This window comes from Acartia tonsa, chromosome 9 (genome assembly GCF_053477335.1).
Source record: "Acartia tonsa isolate MP-2025a chromosome 9, ASM5347733v1, whole genome shotgun sequence".
Lineage (NCBI taxonomy): Eukaryota > Metazoa > Arthropoda > Copepoda > Calanoida > Acartiidae > Acartia > Acartia tonsa.
In genome coordinates, this window is record NC_137268.1 from 33,035,784 (window position 1) to 33,060,307 (window position 24,524).

Below are 24,524 nucleotides of genomic sequence, written 5' to 3' on the forward strand. Positions count from 1 at the left end.
GTGGGAAAAAAATCTTGAAAGAGAAAATAAAATAAAAAGAGTTATGTTTCGAGAGAGAAAATAACGAAATCAAGTAATAGTTTTATGAATCAAAAATACTTTAAATAAGAAAGAAATATTTAGATAGAAAGAGATAGAGAGAGGAAGATAAAGGGGATACCAGGAAAGTGAAAAAAAGGAGACATACTGGAAAGAGAGAAGGGCTAAGAAAAGAAAGTGCGCGGCGTACATACGATGACAGCAGCCTTACTATGTGTATATAGATAGATATATGTACACCAAAAGACATATATATTATATATGTATATATACTATAGATGGATAGTTAGTATGCCTACTATAGTATGGAGGGTATGACCCCCCTCAGACCTTTATTTATTCAATCCACGAGCAGAGCATGGGTCAAAGTAAACATATGAAAGTAAATTACTTAAATTGTCCGCCTCATTATAAGATGTAATTCTTAGAGGTGCTGTATTCTTGCTAAATTTCAAATAATCATTATAATAAAATAAAAGGATCTGTGTTTAGTTTACCATTGCTATCCATTGAACCGATATGGTTCTTCTTTACAGGATAGCTTCTCAAGGGTCCTTGGAAGGTTTATAACTATTTTGAGGGAGGGTACCAACACCCTCCAAAGAAAAATCGCCCCTAGAAAAAAGTTCCCCCCCTCAAATTTTTTTTATTTAATCTTTTTAAAACTAAAATTAAAAGTTGGGGGCCAACATCCCCTCCCAACCCTCAAGTGACCCTGGAGGCCTCTAGAGGCGTAGCCGCTATTGTTTCCATATATCAATAAGAAGTAATTGCCAATATAAAAATCAATGAATTTCACATTTTACTGATTAGTAATAAGCTTAAGATATTACCTACAGCAGCAAAGTTAGTCTCGTGATATTGGAAATAAGAATTGGGAAGCAAAATATTGTTTTATTCATATTTCCATTTATGGTCAAGAATTTGTTTCAATAAACTAGAATTTGATGGAAAAGTTATGCAAGCTATGAAAATATCTGATTAATCAACTAATTCATTATATTCTTCATTTATATTACTAAATATTTTAAAAATTTATTAATTTTAACTCCATTTCTATGATAAAACTAAATCTTGCTAATGGTGCTTAAATCCAGTTTTTGCAATTAAATATGTTGTATAATTGACCTTATTTCTTTGATAATCAGTTTAATCTAATTAGATTTTTTTCTGAAAATGGAATCAATTGGATATTTTATGTAAATATATATAAGAAAATATTAATCAATTGGTTCTTTGAATATGACCAAACCACTCAGAAGCACTAATTAATTCCGATTCTCTGGCTTTTGTGTAAACACATTTGTCTAAAAAAAGATTTTAAAAATCTACAATGTACATAATATACTAGTTAAATGATTATAGAAAAAGTTAAGAAATTAGTTTCTTTAAAAATCTTTTTATGGGCTTTAAACTAGAGTATTATTTGTGTTCAACCCTAACAACATATCATTAAATATTTCTAGAAAAGTTTTTGTGCAAAATTTATAGCGAGTAGCTATTTTACTAAATATGTGTTTAAATGCAGACATGTGAAAGTTTGTGTTTTTCCACTTCGCTCTGTCTGTCTGTCTGTGTATGTTTATGTAGTTTGAGCAGGTCAACTTTAGAGCAGAGTGTGGCAAATTTATTGCAAGGAGTGAAAATATGCAACTAAGCATTTTTCTATTGTAGTGCTGGCAATCTTAATGATGTTGTATTAAATTCTTGAAACATGAAATGTTTCATTATAGATACCGTTTTTTTTTACATCAAAACTATTAATAAGAAATCAAAAAGAATAAAACTTGATTTAGGTGGTTGTTCCGATATATATTTCTTTTTTGATTTGCATTATATTTAAACAACTTTTATTTTGCTTATCACTAGAAAATAGCCATACTGTGATGATATGCTTCAAATATTGTCAAAGCTTTTCAAAGAATATTTATCTGCATAGAAAATAGTATTGTTTTAAGTGTTACTTTTTCATCTTGTGAGAGGTTTATAGAATCTATATTGTTAAAAGCAAAGATTTTCTGTAATTAATTTTATTTGTTATTTATGTGATTTCAATGTTAAGAATATTTAAAAGTCAAGTTTATTTTGTACATTTCTTTTTAATCAGAAAAAATGCTTTGACTTCAATGACACAGGAATTATAAAATATAAAACATTATCTAACTAATGCTAATAAAATAAAAGTTTAATTTAGAGAGTTTGAAGTGTTTTTAAGAAGAAAAACCTAGCTATCATGAATTGAAGAGGTACTTGATACTGTTTTTATAACCTAATATTAATTCTCTTAGGTGTTAAGTTTCATGATAGTTGTATAATAGGAAAATACAATACCAATAATTACAATTATTAGAATATTCCTGATGGTTAATAAAGTAACATGACTCCAATGTACATTACATACATTTTTTCCTATTAACCCTTACAGATCAAGCCCCAATTTCGGCAGTTACGGCGGTAAAACTGCGGTTGGCAGCGCTAATTAATATTTTTATCTGTTTATTGTTGCTCAAGGATTTACCAAAAAAATGTATAGGTCTCTAGCTGTAATAGAAGCCACGATATTCATGATATATGTCTGTAGTAAAAGCCGGACAAAAATCGGTCATAAAGTCGGTCAGGGAGCGGTCAAACTGTCATAACACCACTTTTCTCAGAAGGTCATTGATATCTAAGTATTCACCAACAAAATTTTAGGTTTCTACCTTATACACAAAAGTCATAATGTAGAAATTAAGATTTATTTAGAATTTTTTCTAATTTTGGTGCTACCCAACCGACTTTGACTGGACACCACGACCAACACAGACCAGATATCCTAACAAAATCAACTCTTTCCAACCTATAATTACTAAACTTAAAAAGTCATGAAGTCACAGCTCTACATCTTACCTACAAAAAAATGAGATTGAAAAAACTTGATAGCCCCCCAATCTGTAAGGGTTAATCGGTAACCTATTCCATAGAAAATTATAATGAAAACTATCATATAACACCTAACTTTAATAGCCTAAAACAGGGCCTACATGAAACATCTCCTAAAAGATACCTCAATCAGATTTATTGAACAAACAAAAGAACCTAACTACTTTGTATAATACAATTATTTTAATAACGTCATAAAAATGAGTGATGCGGAGAGTAGGAGTGAAAAAAAAACCCTGAAAAAGAGATGGATAATCCTTCCTTTTAGAGGGACTTTATTCATCTTCATTTTAATTATCCAGTTAGAAAATTTTCTCTCAAATTATCTTGAGTACTGCGCTTTTAACTACTTTGACTTGTCTTACACAACCACGCCCGTAATTTCTCTCATAGTACCTTACTGACCACTGAACCCCCTATCTTATTTTTTGACAAATTAAAAACTAGAAGAGGGGGGGAGGGTTGTGTATTACTTTGGGTCAGGGTAGGTAAGGTTATATAGGATATTTGGTATTGGTGTTAGGCAATACCAAATATCCTCCATCCTCCCTCCTATATTTTTCATTACTTCAAAAAGAAAGGGAGTACCTGTGCTCAACCGACACTTTGTAAGAAATTCACCGTTTTTTTCAGTCCTTCATAAACTCTAAAAGAACAGGAAAGTTTTATCCATAGGGAACGCAGCTATTACTTGTAGCAAGGCTTTCGAAGGGAATGGGAATGGCAAAAAAAAGAAAGACGCATAGACAGAAGGACAGACATGATAAGTTATATAGTAGCCTTTTAACTAAAAAAAAACAGTAATATGTAAACAAACCATACAAAAGAAACTGACAAGAGACTGTAATTACATATGCTGAATGAGCTAACTTCAGAAGGAACATATACGGCCGGACATTCTCACAAAATAAAGTAGTTGTGCTTCTAAAAATATTTCATGAATAGAAAAGAAAGGAGATAGATTATGAAATTGACGAGAGACTGGGGAATTTTCTTGACAACTTTTTCATAAACAAAATATGGAGTTCTTTTATCGCATGTACTTTAATTAATGCATAGCTATAATTTTTTTAGTGATGCTATTCTTTATTTGCAAATGTTTGTCTGTCCACATCTGTTGCTTGTCTTGCTGAAACCTTTTCTCGGCTACTGGATGAACTGCAAATTTTTTTCAAGATTACTATTTGTAAGTATTCCAAGTTTTTAATTCTGTTTTTGTCTGCGCCCCTAGAGATCTCCCGAAGAGGATGAAAGGACCCTCTAATTTTATTTTAAAAAGAAAAATAATTTTTTTGAGGAGGGGGACGCCTTTTTTCAGTGAAGATATCTCTTAAAAGGGTGGAGGTATCCTCAACCTAAATAGTTATAAACCTTCCCTGGACCTACAGCATGACCCTCGAAAAAGTATTTTTAAGCATCTGCAGCCCTTATTTCTCAATGAATTATTTAAAAATGCATATGTCCTTGTTCTCCATAGTATTCCACGTAAGTAGATATAAAAATATTTTTTTTACCTCCATTAACACCGGAGATTTTTAAAGCTAAAGTTTTGAAAAAGTGACTGAGAAAAAGATTTTTTTTTTGTTTCTCTTATTTTTTGGATGGTTATATTATGTTTTTCTGGCAACTGAATAATAATACACAAAGAAAAACAAGTTAACTAAATATTTCTTTTTTATTCCACCAAAAAATATATATTTTTAATGGCAAAAAATACTACAGAATGAATGGATTATTTGCAAATTTTAAGTTATTTATTAACCCTTATTTATAGAAAAGGATTAATTATGACAGTTGCTCCGCCTACTTTTCTGACATCTCAATTATTTAATAGGGGGTAAATTAAGCTTTTTAGACTAAAAAATCATTATGTTTATTTTTATTTTCTTTATAACTTTTTTGTTATTAAAGTTAGGATTGTGAAACAAAAACAATTTTCCTGCTATATTCATAGAGATTTATTTGGTTTTTTAATCTTGAACAATTTTGCCTAATAAGTAAGTTTTTCAAAATATCATTAAACTAAGACTCAAAAAATATGTGTAAAAAAATGCTTTTTACTCAAAAACAAAATTTTTTATTTCATTTTTGTATAAAGTTTCTGCTAGTAACAAAAATAAAAGGATTTCTAGCTTAATTTTGCTAAAAAAGTCGTTTAATGTTAAAAGTTACTTTTTCCTCAGTCACTTTTTCAAAACTTTAGCACTAAAAATCTCCGGTGTTAATGGAGGTAAAAAAAATATTTTTATATCTACTTACGTGGAATACTATAGAGAACAAGGACATATGCATTTTTTAATAATTCATTGAGAAATAAGGGCTGCAGATGCTTAAAAATACTTTTTCGAGGGTCATGCTGTATAAAAAGCTTCATTGTAAAGAAGAACCATATCAGTCGAGCGGTAAGCAAGATCTTAAGCTACACACAGACCGACAGAAAAATATCGTGTTACTTAGGAGAAATATTATCTACTCGGCTGACATTGGCTTCTGAAATGTCTAAAGAGTATACATTAAAACTAAGAGAATCGTAATTGGAATCATTACTTCTAAAACTTCACACTTTATAAGAACTTACAAAAAGTATGATAAAACTTAATAATTCAGTTGATTATAATGTGTTCAAATTAACGAGTAAGGCTATACTAACCATAGAGTTGCTGCGCTAAATAAGAATTGCAATAAATTTGAAGGCAAGAAAATACAAGTATTGGCTAGCAATAAGATTTGGATTGATTAACATTTTATTGAACATGACAAAACTGAACAATAAATTACTTTTTTAACCAGAGGTGAATTCTTTAAAAACTAAGGCGCCAGTGAGGCAAACTAAAAATTTAGAGGGTATAATTTTGCCCCGCTAAAATTTTAGTGAGGCAAACTGATTTTTTTAGTGCAGGAATCTTAAGGGATAAGACAATGGAGATAAATTGATTAAAAAATCCAATGATAATAAACAAAATTTCCCGTAAGTTAAAAAGTTTTGCAACTGACAGTTTAAACCGACAAATCAAGATTTCATAGAAATACCCAATTTTTTTTATAATATGAGGGAATGTTATAATGTATTGGTATTAGCTGATCTAAAATTTAAGCATGTTTAATTGTCCTAAATATTTAAACCTTTGCAATATTTATATTATATAATTTCACTCTAGGGACAAGGTGGCAAGAGTCAGAAAATAGCCTAAAACCATCTCATTGTATTTATAAAAGTTACCAGAAAAGCAAAAAACAGACCTTCAGCTTAAGACAGTAAAACCTTACAACTTTAATTTTAAGGTAAAAAAGACAAATAGATAAAAAAATATTTTTCCTTGAACTATCCTTGTTCTATACATACTAATGCAACATAAAAGCCAATTATTTTGTATTATATTTGAGATTGATATTGTGATTTGTTTATTCTTTTATTGTTATTTATATCATAGATTCTCTAAAAATCTTTCGTGTCGGTTTGTCGCAAAAAATTTGATATCAATCTCATTTAATTAGACTAATAAATTTTATTTATTTAGTTATTTAATTTCTCACTTACCACTAAACCGATTTAAATCTTTATTTTAGGAAAGTTTCACATAAGTCGCATGGTTTAATACTAATATATACAGGGTGGGGCAAATAAGACCGGACAAACTTTAAACGGCCATAGCGTCAAAACTACTTGACCAATCAGGACGTTTGACCACACTATAAAAAGCCTAGGTAATGACCTTTTAGCACAAAAAAATCTTTGGACGAAGATGGACTTGTACAACGAGCTGGCCGCGCATATGTTCAACAAGGCAGATTCCAAATGCGCCGGTGGTTTATTCTGAATTCTCGACTAGGGCCCACTAAATCTGACCTCAGCCCATCTGTAGGTGAGGTAGAGTTATGCAACTTGCTGGGGATACTGTTGGATACATAAGTAAGACACTAGAAAAGACTAGAGCTCTCTATCTGAAATGGCTTGGCCGTTGTACTCCAGCAAAGTGAAACGGGGCAGATTTTGAGATGTAATAAACGCCAAAAACCGTGAAAATTCGTGAAAATTTCTCGGTTCTTGACTTCAGGGACTGAGATGGAACTTTAAAACTCATTTTAGACTATAGGTTGCGCTGACAACCCTAGCTGAAACTTCGTGCCATTTCTAAAAAGGTAAAGAACGTCGTTCTAGCTCAACTGTGGTCCAAATAAGAGCCTCCGTGTATAAGGGTAGCTTGAAAGTTAGGCGAATTTGGATCCTGCGGTTACTCACGTTCCTGAGGAAATGTGGCCTCCCAGCAGCCCGATCTTAATTCAATGGACTTTTTGGCCTGAGGCTACTTTGAAGCATGCACCAATAGACGTGCCCATACCACAATGACCTCCCTCATTGCCACTATCAAGGAGAACTATGCCAGCTTGGACAGGTACATTTTGACCTGGACCTGTCGGCGGTTGAGGAGGCGGGTAGAGGCGGTGATTAAGGCTGACGGCGATTTTATTGAATAATCTAATAGTCATATACCTATTTTGCTTGCCAGTTTTTAAAATTCAATAAAATCTTTAAAATTGACGTTTTTATGTTCATTTGTTTAGAAGTTAGAATTTGTCCGGTCTTATTTGCCCCACCCTGTATATATATATTATAGATGAAGCCACGAATACCTTGTCGTCTTCTATAGATCTAGCGGCTAAGTTACTAGAGGCATCTAGGACCACTTGAGGAGGGGGATGTTGAATTCGAACACCCAATTTATATTTTCTGGAGGTGATTTCTGTCGGTAGGGTGGTGGTAACCTCCTCAAAAATATGCATGAACCTTCCCAGGACCTATGGGAAGCTAACATGTAAAGGAGAATCATATCGGTTCAGTGATTATAATGATGCTTAAGTACTAACAAACAAACAAACAAACAGACAGATAGACATCCTGTTATTATTATTGGGATTGTTTTTTATAAAAAAAACTCTGGTACTTATAGTCGAAAATTTCCTTGTTTTATAATGTCCTACTTTCTAGAAGAATACTTCGATTGTAAAAACATTGGGTCGTAATCAGATTAGCAAAAATAATGCTATTTTCATATTATTAGTGTTGGCTGTAGTTTAAAAAAATATTTTTATTATTTTAGAAAAAAAGGATAGCTTGATAGATTTTACTTGACATCTTAAAATCGTCATATTTACATTGAGCTTCCTATAATAAACCAACCATTATAACTGGAATAGTCATTTATCGCATCATATTATAGCCATACTGGAAAATCATGTACAGCATCGTATTACAGACAACATTCCGCGGATATTAAAATAAAATGTATAAGATTAAAACCAATTTGCCACGAAGACCCAGGTTATTCTATTATTCGTGGAAAATCTGTATACGTGGTTTTTCAGTGTGGCTAAAAAACAGTTCTAATCCAGCGGATATTAAAGGGTTTCGAATCCATACTAAAAATATAATTCGCATATACAAAGGGTGATAAAATAAGTAATTTGCATGTGAATAAAATCAATTAATCTTAAATTATGATACTGAAGTAAAATCAATCCAAGTACACTTTTCAAAGACCATTAGTTTGATTGAAAATTCAGGTATCTGAGGGATATCCTACCACCGTTTTGATAATAGTCTAAAACCATTGAATAGCAAACAGGTATATTTTCTAATAAGCAAAGTCCTATATATCAAGCGGTTCGCGTGATCTTAAGCTCCATCCAGACGGAAGAATGAGGAATATTCATACAAAACTGGTCTTGATATTTTACCAGACTCCGATTTACCTATTACTATATCCCATTTATCCCTGATAGTGCTCTATCAGTTAAGAATCATCCTTGACAAATTATTTTTCTTCCTATGATCTATACATGGATCCCTGATAATGAGTTTTTTACAGTGAGGGCTGTTTATTACTCTTGTCTTCAAAGTTTTATATTAGCATTTTCTTATTAATTGGCCTAACAACTTTGGGGACTTTTTTTTAGAATTTTTATAAGTTGATTCATTAATTTCTCTGTCCATAAGTTTCAACCACTAATTGTAATCTACAGAATTGGTAATTTTGTGTATCATCAATGGGAATATATATCAGTTTATCGGCCATTGTCTTTTCCCTTTAGATTTAGAGTTTTCTATCTATTTAGAATTGGCCTTGACAAATCATTAATCTTCTATACATAAATAAATTAATTTAGTTGTGTGTTCATTTCTGCATTTGATCGCATTCTTATTGAGTTACACATTCTTAGAAACACAATACCAATAGCAAATGGGTAATATTGTGTTGTTTATTATGGACAGTATGATATAAAAAAGGAAGGGCAGTATTATTTCATATGATTATATAATTACATTTGATTTATATTTTTTTTTGGTTGTTTTAGGTCATATCTGTAGCTTCGCAGGCCGCAGGTGTAGGCCCTGCAGTTTTAATGCTTCCTGCAAGGGAAAGAATAAGTAAAAAAAAAGAGGGGACGTGTAATTACATGAAATGTAATTAAATAATATAACTATATGAAATAAACTTATATGAATTGACATTATATTAATTAATACTAAACCTTGTAACACTAATGTGCGTTTCAGATAATTTGATACATGGGTGAAAGTGAATACACACTATTAATTTACTATGCAAAAATTTTAAATATGTACACAACGTACACTTTTGAAGTAAATTATGTTTTAATGACAGTGTTACTAATACATCTACTTCAGCTGAAAACATTTCAAGGGTCAATTACTTGAAGTTTATTAAAGTAAAGTTAGTTTGAAGATTTAAATTTATTGAAATGACTAACTAAACGACTTAAAACTAGCGAACCAACTTATAATCTTGTAAAATAACTTGTCGTAAATTCTATTTAAAATCTTTAATAATTTAGCTGTCAAACACTTTAGTTATATCAAACATACACTAATAAAAAACTTTCAAGATTTGCTTATTTACTTAAGCGGTTATTTATCGTAAATTTGATGGTTGTTTGGCATGATAAAAGAGCACAAACTGCATATAAATTATTAATTTCAAATGATTAACATATATTTATGAAACTTTTTATTTTCAATGCAAAGACAATTTTTCTACAGTTTTTGATTTCAAGACGACATTTATAAATACACAATTTCTAGATTTTTACACTACTAAATAATACAGAGATTCTTTTGGGTATAAAAAAGATTTAAGGTATAATATTCATAGCTGTTTTTATGATTTGATAATTAAATATGATTCAAATTAGCTTAAAATCATTTTTTTGAGGCTTAATAGATTTAAAATGAAATACATAGGTTTTTGTATACAAAAAAAACAGATTTTTAACTTTAAATATTCAGATAAAGTTATTTGAAATTAGAATATAAACATTTCACAAAGCAAAAGTACTCTAAGTAAACAAAACTTTTTTTCAGCGAAAAAAGTCTCTGAAATTTAGGACAACAGTTGCAAAAACAGGTTCAGCGTTTCGGGCCAAGGATAATGTTCTTTATCATTTAGCAGAAGAGAAAAATGATTTCTCTTGAAAATGTGAATAATACAAAAAATTATCATGTAAGGGATAGTTGCAGTAAGAGTGTTTTAACAGTTTAGGTGTCTTGCAATGTGATCCTTAAAAATCCTCTAATGAAATTGTCCCATCTATATATTTTTTTACTTTTTAGAGAATAAAATTGTTGGGCAAAACCTTGTAATTTGCAACTGTAAATCCTTTCCTAAGAGGTCTTCTGTTTAAAGCAGGTGAATCAGGCAAACCATCTCTAGACCCTGTATTATCCTCTTTTATTTTATCATGTACTTCAGCATCTTTCATATCAATATTTTCAGAGATTTCTTTGGTTAAATTGGAAGATTTTTTCTCCAATGATCCTGCATTGCTTGAAGTTGAAGGGATTTTTATTACATTTGGTAGATTTTCTTTTCTCTCAAGTGTGGTACTCGCAGATGAGGAAACAATATCTTTATTTTTCAACACAAGGAGTAAGTCTTACAAATTTCATATTTTCCTAATCTCGTAAAAAAAAATATTTTTTTTGTTTAATTTAAAAGTTTACTTTTGGTTGAAATGGAATAAGCAAGTTTTAAATTACCTTTTGATTAAGGATACCCAAAATAAGATATGATTTCACTGTGACCAGCAAAATGAATAAAGCTGCTAAAAATTTTAAAAACCTAGACTTTTGAAAGATTTTGTATTTTATATCTAAAGGTAAATTAGATTACAACTTTGATTGACTTATTCCTTGTGAAGAATAAAGTCCACGACAAGATCCATAATCTGTTCCACATTGATCCAGATTCATATTCAAGCTGCGTACCTGATCAATGACCATTACATATGTTATTTGTACATAAAGTTTTTAAAAATCTTTAATTATTCCTGAATTAATATGTACAATACCTGGTAATCAGCGGTAACTTTCTTACTGCTTGACCTCTTGGGTGGGGATGGAGTTATGGCAACCCCATCTCCATAAGTATAATCTGTTGGGAAACTGGAAAATGTCCTGGACTTTTGAATTGGTAGATGACCCTGGTTTTCTTTGCCCTCAAATAATGCCTTTGTTTTGGCAACCATGGAAGTTGTTGGAACATAGTTGATGCCCCACTCTTTACTGGTATTGGTACTGCCTGTGCCTGTATCGGCCTGGAAGTCTATGTAGGAAGCGCCTTTGGGAATCTCAGATTGTCTTGAACTATTGCGAGTATTGGCTGAAATACTTCTTCTTTGCATGTGTCCACCGCCAAATGGAACAGCATCAACTGTTGTTTTATGTTTGTTCTCAAAGAATGAAACAATATTTTGATTGGTTGTGGATAAGGGCATTCGCCGTCTTGAAGCAGGTGATCCAAAGTGGCTCAGTGCAATTTGCTTATCTGTCATATTTTGAGTTGCTGAGATGTCTGGGGTTGATTGAAATCTTTTAGGGTACTCATTAGATGTACTTATCATGACTCTTTTATGCCTTGCTGGTGTGATTGGGGTTATTGTTACTTGATTCTTTTCAGCAGGATCCACATTACTTTTGTCTTTACTAATTTCAGATGCTTTTTCTGTTGCCTTTATGGATACCTTTCTTTTTAGTCTTGGTGTCACTACAGCTGTGTAAGATATATCCCCTTGTTCTGGCATCTGTGCTGATGGCTTCTTTATGATTGATGCAGTTGGCTTCTTCTCATATGATTCTGGTTTATAATTAGATGCAATAAAATCATCCATTTTTCTGTGGATACAAGCTCGGTCAATTTTTGCAGGATCTACAGATTCATCATTTTTCTTGGAGGTATCCAGAACATCAACTTTAGGTAATGGAGTAAAATTCTTTTCAATAAAATCATCCATTTGACTGTTAATATTATGATCCACCGACTGCTGTATTTCAGTTGAGGTTGCACTGCCCTTCTTTAAAATTGAACTAGGAGTTGAAGGTATTGTTGTTGATCTATTTGAAGTAGCAGACGACGGAACAGAATTTGTAGCTTTGCTGTTATTGATTACTGTTGATTCTACAGGTGTTAATACCTCATGTCTTGGGGTTATAGTTGATGTCAGTGAGCATATAGGTGCTAATGGAGTACATGTAGAGAATGTTGGCTTAAAAGACGTAAATTTATTTGAAGTAGCAGGAGTACTTGGGGTGGCTGTCCCTGTATGGCGTAAAGATGATGGTGTAAAAACTAATCTGGTTGTTGAAGCAGATGAAGTTGATGCAGCTGAAGAAGCTGTTGCAGCTGTAACTGATCTTCCTGATGGCGTGGCTGATACATTTGGCGTCCAAACCTTTTTGAGTGGGGCAGGGGAAACAAAGGCATTTGCTGTTGTTATCTTAACCACTTCATTAGCTGGCTTATTAATACTTTTTCTCTCCAGTGGACTTGTATACAGTAATTTATTATCCTGCTTTAAACCTTGTGATTTAGTATTGTCTCCAGCAAAAGCATTTACTGGTTTTGGAGTCTCAACAGTTTTTGGAGCATGAATTGGCTTAGTTTTATTATTACCATTATTTTGATATCTTTTAAGAGTACCCCAGGTTGGGAGTAAGCTTTTACCAGGCTTAGAGGTGTCTTTGACGACCCAATTATCTTTTACTGTGTGACTTGTTGTTGTATTAGTTTTTGTATTATCATTATTAGCCTCACTGCTACCTTTATTACCACTATTGTCAATGTTATTACCACTTGTCTTAGAACCAAACACACCTCGATTACTATCAAAAACGCGTCTGTATGCGGATACAAAAGAATTTGGGCGGTGTACAAAAGTCTCACCTCTGCCGGTGTTGCTGTTCAGGTCCTCGATCATGGGGTTGATAATCTCCGGGGAGGGCAGAGAGGGAGCAGCGTGTCCAGCTAGCAGAGCAGCGTTGGGCAGCTCACTGGGATCCATATCATTCCACTCATGAACCTTACCTAAATCAAGGAAAGATTTTAAATAGAAAATTTTGGAACTAGAAGCAAACAGCAAATATTTTATAAATTCCATAAAATATTATCTTGAATTGGGTCAGTTGTTGGTAACAGCTGGACCAAATGGCAGATTAGAGACATAGAAATTACGAATTTGTTTTGATAGATAAAAATCTATGTATAGGCAACAGATCTATAGTAAAGATGTATATACAGATAACTCCAATTACCTTTTTTGTCTGCAAGCAAATTTTTTTCTGCTACTTGGTTGTGTCAATATTCCCTTCAACATTGATTGATATTCAAAGACCCAATTGAGAGTCGGCACAAGGACATTGAGATAAGGAAATACAGTTATTTAACCCCTTCTCTCTCTAGTGGTTTACTCTAATGTATAGACAATAGCTAATCTTGCAATCCTTTATATTTTGATGTCTGTCTATCTATCTAAATGAATTCTTATCTAGAAATGTCTATCCGGCAATCTTTCTATCCTATCTATCTTTTTACCTTCGGGGTTCATGACGAGCTTCATATTGGGGACAGCATCACGCTTTGGCATACAATAATCTTCCATGTCACTTTCCTCTCCTAAAATTTAAAAAAAATTTAAATTTTCTGGTTAGCGGATTTTTAAAATTTTCTCAAATCTTGCGCTGCAGTTTTTTTTTGTATACATATATCAAAAGGCAAAGTTTAGGATTAAATCAAGCTACACTTAAAAGCCCTAATTTAAAATTAAAAACAAAGCTTACTGAATGATCTAGCTTATATTTAAAGAAGTTGTAATGTTACTGGGAAATAGAGATGGATAAATGGAAGTTCATTTAATCAAAAGCATAATTTTGAAATAATTAGTTTAAAAAGCAATATAATAGACAACATCCTATTTTTTTAGTTATTTTACTTAACTCATTTTTTCTATAATAAAAGGAGATATTAATAATTACAATTTAAAAAGTTGACAAGTAAACAAAGTTTTGTAATGCATTAAATAATTTTCTCTCTACCATTACCTATCCCTATATCCTCTGGTATGATATATGATTAGTATTCAGTGCAAATATGGTTGCAAAATTGGGTGCGATTTCATTTCCGCAGATAAAATTTATTAAAACCGCCAAAATCAAAATAGTAAGGAGTAAATATTACTTATCTTTGGAGTACATATCTAAAGATGATAAATAAATTCACCCATACTTTAGATTTAAGTTATTGGTGGAAACGCTTAGACACTGCTTCCAATCTATATAACAAAATTTGATACAGTAACCAAAGTTTATAGGCCAGTAAGAAAACATGATTTGGGTCTGAATATTGGCCTCCTTTTTAAAAATATCATAACATGCTTTCCAGTATGGATTCGAAACCGATTAATATCTTTTAGATTAGAACCTGTTCTTTGCCAATACTGAAAAATAATGAAAAGCATGGAATTTGAGACAATTTTCAACGAATAATTAAGTAAAAATTCTACAATTATAACCAGTTCTGTTAGACCAGGCCTTAGGCACTTGTTGGTATTAATACTGGTTTTAGTCTTATAAATTTTCATTTTAATATCTACAGAAAGCTGTCTATAGTATGATGCGATAATAGTTATTTCTCGCATCGTATCATAAACAGCTTTCCGTGGATATAGAATTCCTGATTTTGGCAGTGATATGAATTTTACATTGATATTTCTGCAGAAATGATATCACACCTGGAGAATTGCCCTTATTCAAACTTATGCTGAATTTTAACTCAGATAAATAACTTCACCATGATAGTGGGTAACTACATACGTTCTAATTACATGCGGTTAGAATAAAAGATTAACACTAAAGTTAAGGTTACAAGCAGAGAGGGAGGGGACTGTTATTTAAACTTGAGTTTAGAACACAATATCTCATATGTTGATTAAAATTTAATAGTCTTTTATGAACTATTGAATAGGTTAAATAAAACTTCAATATACAGACTTTTTAGCCAATAATAATGATCTAAATAATTGTTAGAAATTTATTCTTTACTAAATATTTGTTTTATATGTCATTATTACAATCTAATCTTCAAAAATCTAAAATGCCCCAAAAAGCGTTTTATTAAGACAAATGTTATTAGGTCTAATGTTAATAAATGATGTTAGCACACATTTAAAGTTTATCGGCATATCGACAGGAATTTAGATATTAAAAAATAAATCAAAAAATCGAAATTAAATGCAACTCATTCTATTACAGAAAATTTCAAAACTTTGTATAGGTTGCGTGAATAAATAGAAAAAATATTTTTTTTTATAAAAATACTCTAACATCCAAAAATATATGGTAGAGTTTAAATGTGCATTTTTATAGGATAAACATTATTTTTTAAGTTGAAGATAGGAGAAAGAATTTGACTTCAACTTAAAATAAAAAGCAATACAAGTTTTTTTTGAATAGTAGAAAAAGTAAAGAAAAAATACTTTTGTGAGAAAATCCATTCATATTAGCTTATACGCATGCGAAAAGGGGTGTCAACACCCCCCTGAAAATAGAAATTTCTTCACCCAACTATCCTTTTATTTAAAATCTTGCTACTTTATCCTGAAGAAATTTTGTTTATAATGTAGAAACATATATAAAGATTAAAGTTTAAAGCCTGAGTGCTTATTGCACACTGTAAGACATTTACTGTTTCTACATTCCAACCAAAAACTCGACATAATTAACACAAAGTAATGGTAAAATCTTAATTAATACCTACCAGATATTTAGTCATTTTAATAAGCCATCTTGATGCAGATAAAACATCTGATTATTAAGGGATATTAATAACAAATATTTATAACCAATGTAGTTTTTGATATATATTTTATGGGAAAGACAGTTCCCTAGGGGGAATCGTTATTTTAGCCGGCTTCGAGTATCAATTATTATAGTACATAAAAAACTGGTGCATCATCCAAGTAATAATATGTCGATTGCTATGAAAAAAAATCTTTAACATTGTATGATAATATTTTTAAGGCATTGACCAATGTTGCACGCTCTAGAATAAAACTAACATTACGGGCACAGCGTTTAACATTAAGAATTTTTTATTGGAATAGCTACTCTATAATTAACCAGGGATCTAAAGGGATAAGACAATGACCTATAAGTTGATGTACATCCCCAATGATGATACACAAAATTATCCCTTCTGTAGATTTAAATTAGTGGTTGAAACGTTTGAACAATCAACCTAATGAATTAACCAATCATTCAAAAGTCCCCAAAGTAGAAAAGACAACGTATAAGATACCGTTATTATAAAACTTTGGGGACTAGTATAAAAAAACAGTCCAATATCTCTACCTCCCTGCATTACAGTAGTGGAGCTGCTCTATTATTATTGTATATTATTGTTATATTCTGTTTATTCCAAGTAAAAGAATCTATTGATTTGTTATACTTTTTAAGGAAACGTATTATTTTTTTACATTGTTTATACTGAAGTTTTCATTTTTAATCAACTTAATAAACAAACATAATAAATACATATATTAAAAAATTTTATATTCGGTTAGTAAATCAATTACAAGCAACCAAAATAAATCATTTAATAATTTTATGAGTTTGTATGTAGCATATTAGTGAATAATAAAATGTAAGTTAGTAAAAAAATATATGAATTGTAAAAATATTGTTATTTACATCTAAATAGAGTAATATAATTAGATTACCGAGACTATTTCTATGTCTTCCATGAACCCATTGTCCTGAAAATGGGGTTAGTATTCACTATAAGGTTTCATTAAACAAACTAATTAAAAAAAAGGTACAACTAAAAATAAAGAAATACATTTCATTATATATTTTTTGTTTTACGGTGAGGCTTCGAATCCTATTAATTTTCGCTAAATCAAATAAAAAATATACTTTATACGAATCAAAGAATAAATTCATATTTTTGGGCCTACAAATTCTGCCCGTTAGGGGCAACAAAACAGGAATTAATGTATTGATTTCTTAGATTTTATTTAACTGATAACTTTTTATTGTCTTAACCTTATATAGAGAATGATTTTGTAAAAACAAAAAATCAAAACTGGCTTTAATTGCAATCAAATTAAAATAACCAAATCATGAGTTTTTAAGTACTTTAAATTTTAAAAAAGTAACTTTAATTCAAATTTTAGGTTGTTCAGTTTTTCGGTGTGAACTATTGAGACCTTGTAAAAGGAATTAGACAGTTAGTTTTCCCTTAATACTTTGGTAACCAGACAGCATTACAGGATAAAGGGTTGTAGATCACTTTAACCGCTATTGTCCTTTCCCTCCCTGATTATATGCAGTGCAAACGGTACAAGAAGATCCCAAAATAGAATACAACATTTAAATAGTTAAGAAGGGGTGTTTATACAACAAAGTATAAAATCCAACATTTTGTTTGCGTTGCTACTGCTTTGATATTTCTGAATAAAAATTGCATGAATTAAGGTATAACCAACAAGCGAAATATTATTTAGGTGCAAATAAAAATATCGCCTATTCTGCTTAGTGTTGCCCCCCCCCCAAAAAAAAACAGCTGAAAATTACGTTTAGGTTTCGTGATTTTTGTTCTCGAATTGTTTGTATAAGATGGTAGTAATTGCTGTAGTAGATGTTGTAGAACACAGGTATTAGACTAACAGACAAAAAAGGATCCAACCTTTTAAATTGCTTTTAAAGATCTAATGCTAATTATTAATGCTTGAAGTAACTGAATGTATGTATGTGTATATCTGATATTATCTTATGCATAGTTGGGTAGGTTTTAGGCTATTTAGTTTGGACACCTTTAAACATTTCTTGCCTAAACTAATGTAAATTTATCTCAACATTTTCTTGCACAGGAAACAGGGATTCAGGGACAAGACAGTGGATGATAAATTGATCTTTCCTAGCACTTTTAAAAATCCTGTTATAACAGTTGACATAATGCATCAATATTCTGCACTATATAGTAAGTCTATATAGTTTGTTTAAACAGCTTTAAAATAAAAAAAAGATATAAGATTTAAACTAATTTTGTTAGCCCCTTGGGCCTGACGGCCTGGGCTAACAAAACCTAATTTTATCATTTTAATTTTAGTATCGTTGTAAATTGGTTATTATTACTATGTTATACATGATTATTCAGTATGGCTAATACCTGGTTCTTATACAGTGGATGTTTATCGATTTCGAAGCATACTGAAATAAAGTTTTTTTCTCTTGTTTTCGTTATAATCAGAAAAATATGTCTATTTTTATGTAAGAAAATTAATCCTCTCATAATTTTAATATTTGTAATATTTATCTTGCGTTGACCTTTCCCAAATTCCCCGAATTGGAATGTAAAAAAGTATTTCTGCAAATGTTCTTTGACGGGCGAACTAGATAAAACACTTGCACACAGACACACACACACACACACATATACACGCACACACACACACACACACATACACACATGAACGATTATAGAATAGATTCTAAAAACAATGGATAAAAATGGACTTCTCATTTTTTTTCAAATTTATTAAAAACTGTTTAAAAATAGGTTAGGTTTTTTAAGTTGTCATAAATTGCATCCTTTAATAACCCGCGAAAAATGCCGTTTTGCTGTCGGGGAGTTGTTGGGTTTGAGACTGGACTATGCTATACTAGAGACGTTAAAAGGGTTCCTACTTCTTTTCTGTTAGCTGCACGACATTTATATGTTATAGTATAGGGAAATGCCTTTAATAAATAAAGGCACAACCCATTACTATGCACAGTTAGGACTTTAAAGGTCGTTCAATCAAATCAAAGAATTTGTTATCTATAGAACGTTTAATCAAGTAACTATGCAATTTATTAGCAAAAAGACAAAACTAAACTGAGTAAATCATCCAAAACCTTTGAATTTGTTAAAAATTTAAACATTGTTTAAGATTTTAAAAAATAACCCAATGTACTTCATCGTATCCATTTAAATTGTTATAAAAACATATATAAGGTTATCTATGCAAATTCAAGCTCGTTAGCAATTGCAAAAATTGAATCCTCTTGCAATTCTATTGCAAATACCGAATATTGTATATTCAGGTAGTTAAATAAGTTGCGCAAAATTTTGCCATTTAATATGAAACTCTTTATAATGCCAATAAAAAAGAGGATACTTCGGCCAATTTTTTTAATTTATCCCCTTTTGACAGGCACTATAGAAAGCTTCAGAATATCTATATATAATACAGAGTAAGATGATGTTTGTCTTTCCGTTTGATCACACTAATTACTGGACCAATTGGGCTCTGATTTTATCTACCAATTAACTTGAGGGGGGGGGGGGGTGTAAAACTACCCTACATCTTTGCACGTCCTTCCATTTAATTTCGAATATCAATATTTTTTTGATCGGTAGAAAAGTTAGAGACAATATAAATTTTCTGCAGATGAATTTTCCTCCCTGCTTTGAAACTTTTCCTCCTGTTTAGATTTGCTTGAATAAACGCAAGAGATTGCTAATTGTTTTTGCATAGGCCCGCACAAAATAATGATTGAGCAAAATTGTTATCATGGCATTTCTGTAAACTCACCAATAAAAAAATCCTCCAAAATTATGAAATAATTAGGTGTATATATGGTCCATTTTAACGTCTATCCATAGATAAAAAATTAAAAAAAAACAACGTTGTGATTACTAGGTTCGAAAAAATATAAATTTTTCCCATTTACTTTTTAAAATGAAAGGCTTTTAAATACATAAACATGTTTTATAAATATATCTTTCAAAGAAAATTCCATATAAAAAAGGACGGCTATGGTATACTTTTGTAATATATGCTTTTCGTTAATAGTCCCTTTCATGAACACAAACTTAAATATACAGAAGATAAAATTTGTTGTAAATTAAAAAGCTTAAAGCTTTTGTGAACTAATTTACTTCTTCACACAGAAAATAAACTAGGGCCATCTAAAAAAATGCATATCTTATAAATTTTAAATTTCCAAACCTGTAGATTATACTTGAGAAAAGCCTATCGTCTAAAAAAAACATTTTAAAGAAAATAACAATTACTGATTAAAATTGACTGTTTTGAGGTGACAACCCTGTGATGGGCCCCTCCCCCAATTTATTCGCTTGTAATCTTGTAAAGCAAATGACAATTTTCAATTCAAATTAGAAGGATGCGGAAAAATTTGTATAGCTATGTTATTTGAATTTTGATAGTGTTCCTTTAAAGTTCTTATATTTAGGTTATCCATGGAGAAAGAGGACATTGGGCTATTATTCTAGTTCCAAAAGTTTTATAATAAAGTTTTATTATTCGTTGACTTAACAACTTTGGACACTTTATTGAATTTTTATTGGTTGGTGCATTAAACGAGTGTCCAAACGTTTCAAGCACTAATTGTAATCTAAAGAAGTAGTATTTTTGTGAATAATTATTAGGGAAGTACATCAATTTATTTGTCATTGTCTTATGCCTTTAGATCCCTGAGTTTAATTTAAATTGTTAATGCAGGGATAAGACAATGGACGATAAATTAATTAACACCCCAAAAGTTGGTGAACAAAGTTGATCCTGATCAAATTGGTTCAAAAGTTTGACATTGCTAGTTTCTAGTTGTAAGAACCAATCAACACTTTATAAAAGTACCCAAAGTCTTAACCAATAAATTAGTGACCATGTTTATAAAACTTTGGATACAGTAATAATCAACTGCTCTTCAAAATAACAATAATATTTTAATAAATATGATAATACTATATAATAAACTAAAGTATACTTTTCTAGTCTTCTTATATAAAATACTAGCGGCTACGCCCCCTAGAAGCCTCTAGGGGCACTTAAGGGGGAAAAGTCAACCTAATCCAATATTAAATTTGAGTTTCAACTGAATAAAAAAAAAATTTGGAGATGGGGGGTGAAGACACCCTCCACAAAAATAGTTCAAAACCTTCCTAGGACCTTTAAGAAGCTTCACTGTAAAGGAGAACAATATAGGTTCAGCGGTTAGCGAGATCCTTCGGGACAGACAAAAAACGCTTACTACTTTATATAATAGGATTGTTACTTTTTTGTTGCTATACTTTTGAAAATATTCACCCTTTTTTTGTGTAGAATGTAAAACAAAGAGTATTTTGAATGTCTAAATTTTGTTTAAAATGTTTGCATATAAGGCTTTATGGGCCTATATCTAAGCTGATAAAGGGTTCAGGTTTTGTGAAAACTGCAGGGATTTAAAAGGATACGACAATGGCTGATAAATTGATGTAAATTTGTAATGATAATACACATACAACATTAATACAACGTTAAAAACGTTTTAACACCCAACTTAATGAGCCAACCAATAAAAGTTTAATAAAGTCCCCGGCCAAAGTTCTTGGGCCAACGAATAAGAAAACGCAGTTATAAACGCTTTGGGGACTGGTGTAATAAACAGCCCAATGTCCCCTCCCTCCCTGGTACAATGTCCCTTTTTATAAGCAATGCTGTTCTACAATTAGGGTTGATCCATACGTCCGACAGTAAATTTTATGATGATTCCTGAAATAGGTTAGAAAGCAAAGCAATACTATTCTCATTACTAAAAAGTCTATTTGAACATGATATTTAAGCTTATTTTGTAATAATTTTCATGTGATATAATCTAGTCTTTTTATTATGCATTTGAATACAGATTTATTAAAAGATTATGTATAATGTTATATGCAAAGCATCTCTATAATCAAGTCTAAAAAGGTAAGTATGTCCGATTAAGGTATTTTAAAATTAAAACTTATATAAATTCTTTTTCTTCAAGTGCTAAAATTCTACGATTGTTAACTCTCAAGTTATTTATTTTCGCTGTTATGAATGTTCTCATCCTTGCACTTTTATTAATTGTCTATCCATTTATCCCTGCTAAGCATATTGGCAAAAAGTTGCGTGAATCGAAAAGTCACCCCTTTAATCCCTTTTAGGCAAATACGAGTAAAAACTGGAGCCTAACAAACAAGCTAAATACCTTTTAAAGGGGAAAAATACATTAAGAAAGACGGTAAAAAGATTCATGGCTAATTTTCAATATTGAAAATATTGTAACAATTTTTAAAAACGAAGCTTTTCTATGATTAGGGGCGGTCCGTCCGACCGTCCATCAGTCCATCACGGTTAGAATTTTCCTATCGATTTCAAACCCTGCATTGTGATTCCTAAAGTCATCATCATCATCAGACGCATCTCTCTTTTTGACTGTGATGGCCAGAGAATACGGACACCTTGTTCCTCCATGAATTCCTGCTGTCTTTGGCAAGTTTCTCAGCTTCTCCCCATGTTAATTCCAAATTAAAGAGGTCCTTTTCAGTGCTCCGCCTCCAGGTCATTTTTGGTTGTCCCCGATTACGTTTACCAGTGGTGGGGTTCCATTTTAAGCACTTTTTTGGAAACCTATTTTGTTCCATTCTGAGCACATGTCCTTTATATTAGTCTTTTAAATTTCACTTCTGCTTCAATACTATTGCACTTGGTCTTAGCATACAGCTCAAGGTTTGATATTTTGTTTGGCCAGAATATTTTGCAAATTCTTCTTAAGCAGCTATTGTGAAATGCATTAAGTTGATTTGTTTCAGTTTTCACAGTTCTCCAGCATTCCGCTCCATAGAGAAGAACTGAATTCACATTACTGTTGTAAAGTCTGATTTTTGTTTTCAGAGCAAGTTTCTTTGAATTCCAAACGTTGTGTAGACTGTTGAAAGCAACCCTAGCCTTATCAATCCTGGTTTTAATATCAGCTTTTGAGCCATTTTCACTGCTGATAACACTCCCCAGATAGGTGAATTTGTTGCTTTGTTTCAATTGTTCACCATTTATTGTTATAGTTTGATCAGGGTTTGTAGGTATATTCATAATTTCAGTCTTCTTGACATTAACAAAGAGCCCGACTTGTCCTGCATATTTGACTAGTCTATCTGTCTTAGCTTGTAGATGTTTAATTGTTTCTGAAATCAGTGCCAGGTCATCAGCAAAGTCCAGATCTTCTAGGTGTCCTAGTATGCCCAGCTGGAGACCACGTTTTTTGTCCTCTGTGGTTTTCTTCATCACCCAGTCAATGACCAATATAAATAGAATAGGTGATAAAATGCATCCCTGTCTAACTCCAGTGCTTATTTTAAAGAAATCAGATGTCTTATTGTTTCCAACTGAAACACAGGCTTGGAAGTTGTCATAAAATTTAGTTATCGTAATTATCATCTTTTCTGGTATACCATAACTTCTTAGTATTTTCCAGAGTGTTTGTCTGTGTATGGAGTCAAAGGCCTTAGAGAAATCAACAAAATTTACGTGAAGTGGCTTGTTAAATTCAACACATTGTTCAATAACTGTCCTAAGGGTGAAAATTTGGTCAACACAGCCCCTTCCAGCACGGAATCCAGCTTGTTCTTCTCTCAGTTTATTGTCAATTTTCTCATCAATTCTGTTTAAAATAACTTTACATAAGACCTTGCTTGGGATAGAAAGCAGCATAATTCCTCTCCAATTATCACAATTGTTCAAATCTCCCTTCTTAGGTAGTTTTATGATTATACCTTTAGACCAGTCCGTTGGTATCTTTTCTTGCCTCCAAATTTTATCAAAAAGATCAGTTAGAGTCCTAGCAGAAAGATCTATGTCTGCCTTAATCATTTCGGCAGTTATCAAGTCAGGTCCTGGTGCTTTGTCATTCTTTAGGCCATGTATAGCAGCTTTAACTTCTTGAATAGTTGGTGGTCTTATATCTATGTCTATTTCATGTCCTGGTTCTGGTTCAGCAGTAATTTCTGGTTCAGGTCTGTTCAACACTTCTTCAAAATGTGATTTCCACCTTTCAGCAATTTCTTTTTCTGTAGTGAGTAATTTACCGTCTTTAGCCTTGATAGTTTCACCACTCTTTTTGCTATATTTGCCACTTAATTGCTTGGTTATGTTGTATACTGTTTTCATGTTACCAAAGTCAGCTGCTCTCTGGGCCTTTTCAGCCAGATTGTCAATGTAATCTCTTTTGTCAAAAGACAAAAGAGATTACATTGACAATCCTAAAGTAGTTAGGTAAAATTTAGAAAGTGTATCAACTCTATAATCACTACCAAAATGTCCGTACGTTCATTTTAAACATGTCGTTTTTTAACTTTAATAACCACAAATTTGTATTTGTATTTGATTGATCTAATTCTGATTCATAGGATAATAAAGTACATTGTTATAGG

General features: G+C 31.4%; 2 protein-coding genes across 6 annotated transcripts in view; both read right to left on the bottom strand.

The window, feature by feature from the left end:
* The window catches only part of LOC145328805 (uncharacterized), a 243,393-nt gene that overhangs the window by 32,556 nt on the left and 186,313 nt on the right, over nucleotides 1-24,524 (bottom strand). For 4 of the 5 annotated variants that reach the window (XR_013882645.1, XR_013882647.1, XM_080172678.1 and 1 more), the window contains 3 exons: nucleotides 17,029-17,064; nucleotides 13,848-13,928; nucleotides 13,200-13,340 (listed from right to left, as the gene is read on the bottom strand). Coding sequence is in view for 2 of the 5 variants with exons in the window: in XM_080172678.1 (XP_080028804.1) it covers nucleotides 13,200-13,340; nucleotides 13,848-13,928; nucleotides 17,029-17,064 (258 nt within the window). In the remaining 3 variants the exon portion in view is untranslated. The remainder of the gene's footprint in view (nucleotides 1-13,199; nucleotides 13,341-13,847; nucleotides 13,929-17,028; nucleotides 17,065-24,524) is intronic. The other variant, XR_013882646.1, reaches the window with a different exon arrangement.
* Nucleotides 10,512-13,193, bottom strand: LOC145328806 (uncharacterized). The gene is made up of 3 exons (XM_080172680.1): nucleotides 11,329-13,193; nucleotides 11,170-11,245; nucleotides 10,512-10,886 (listed from the first exon to the last, which is right to left on the bottom strand). Exons 1-3 carry the CDS (start codon nucleotides 12,268-12,270, stop codon nucleotides 10,588-10,590), a joined length of 1,317 nt encoding a protein of 438 aa, XP_080028806.1. The 5' UTR covers nucleotides 12,271-13,193; the 3' UTR covers nucleotides 10,512-10,587.

What these genes read in the sequence shown, in the direction of transcription:
- LOC145328806 (XM_080172680.1), bottom strand. Translation starts at nt 12,270, where the DNA reads ATGGATGATTTTATTGAAAAGAATTTTACTCCATTACCTAAAGTTGAT. An exon ending in AAGTTACCGCTGATTACCAG is followed by an intron (nt 11,246 to 11,328) that starts GTATTGTACATA and finishes GTCATTGATCAG; the next exon opens with GTACGCAGCTTGAATATGAA. An exon ending in TGGACTTTATTCTTCACAAG is followed by an intron (nt 10,887 to 11,169) that starts GAATAAGTCAAT and finishes TGAAAAATAAAG; the next exon opens with ATATTGTTTCCTCATCTGCG.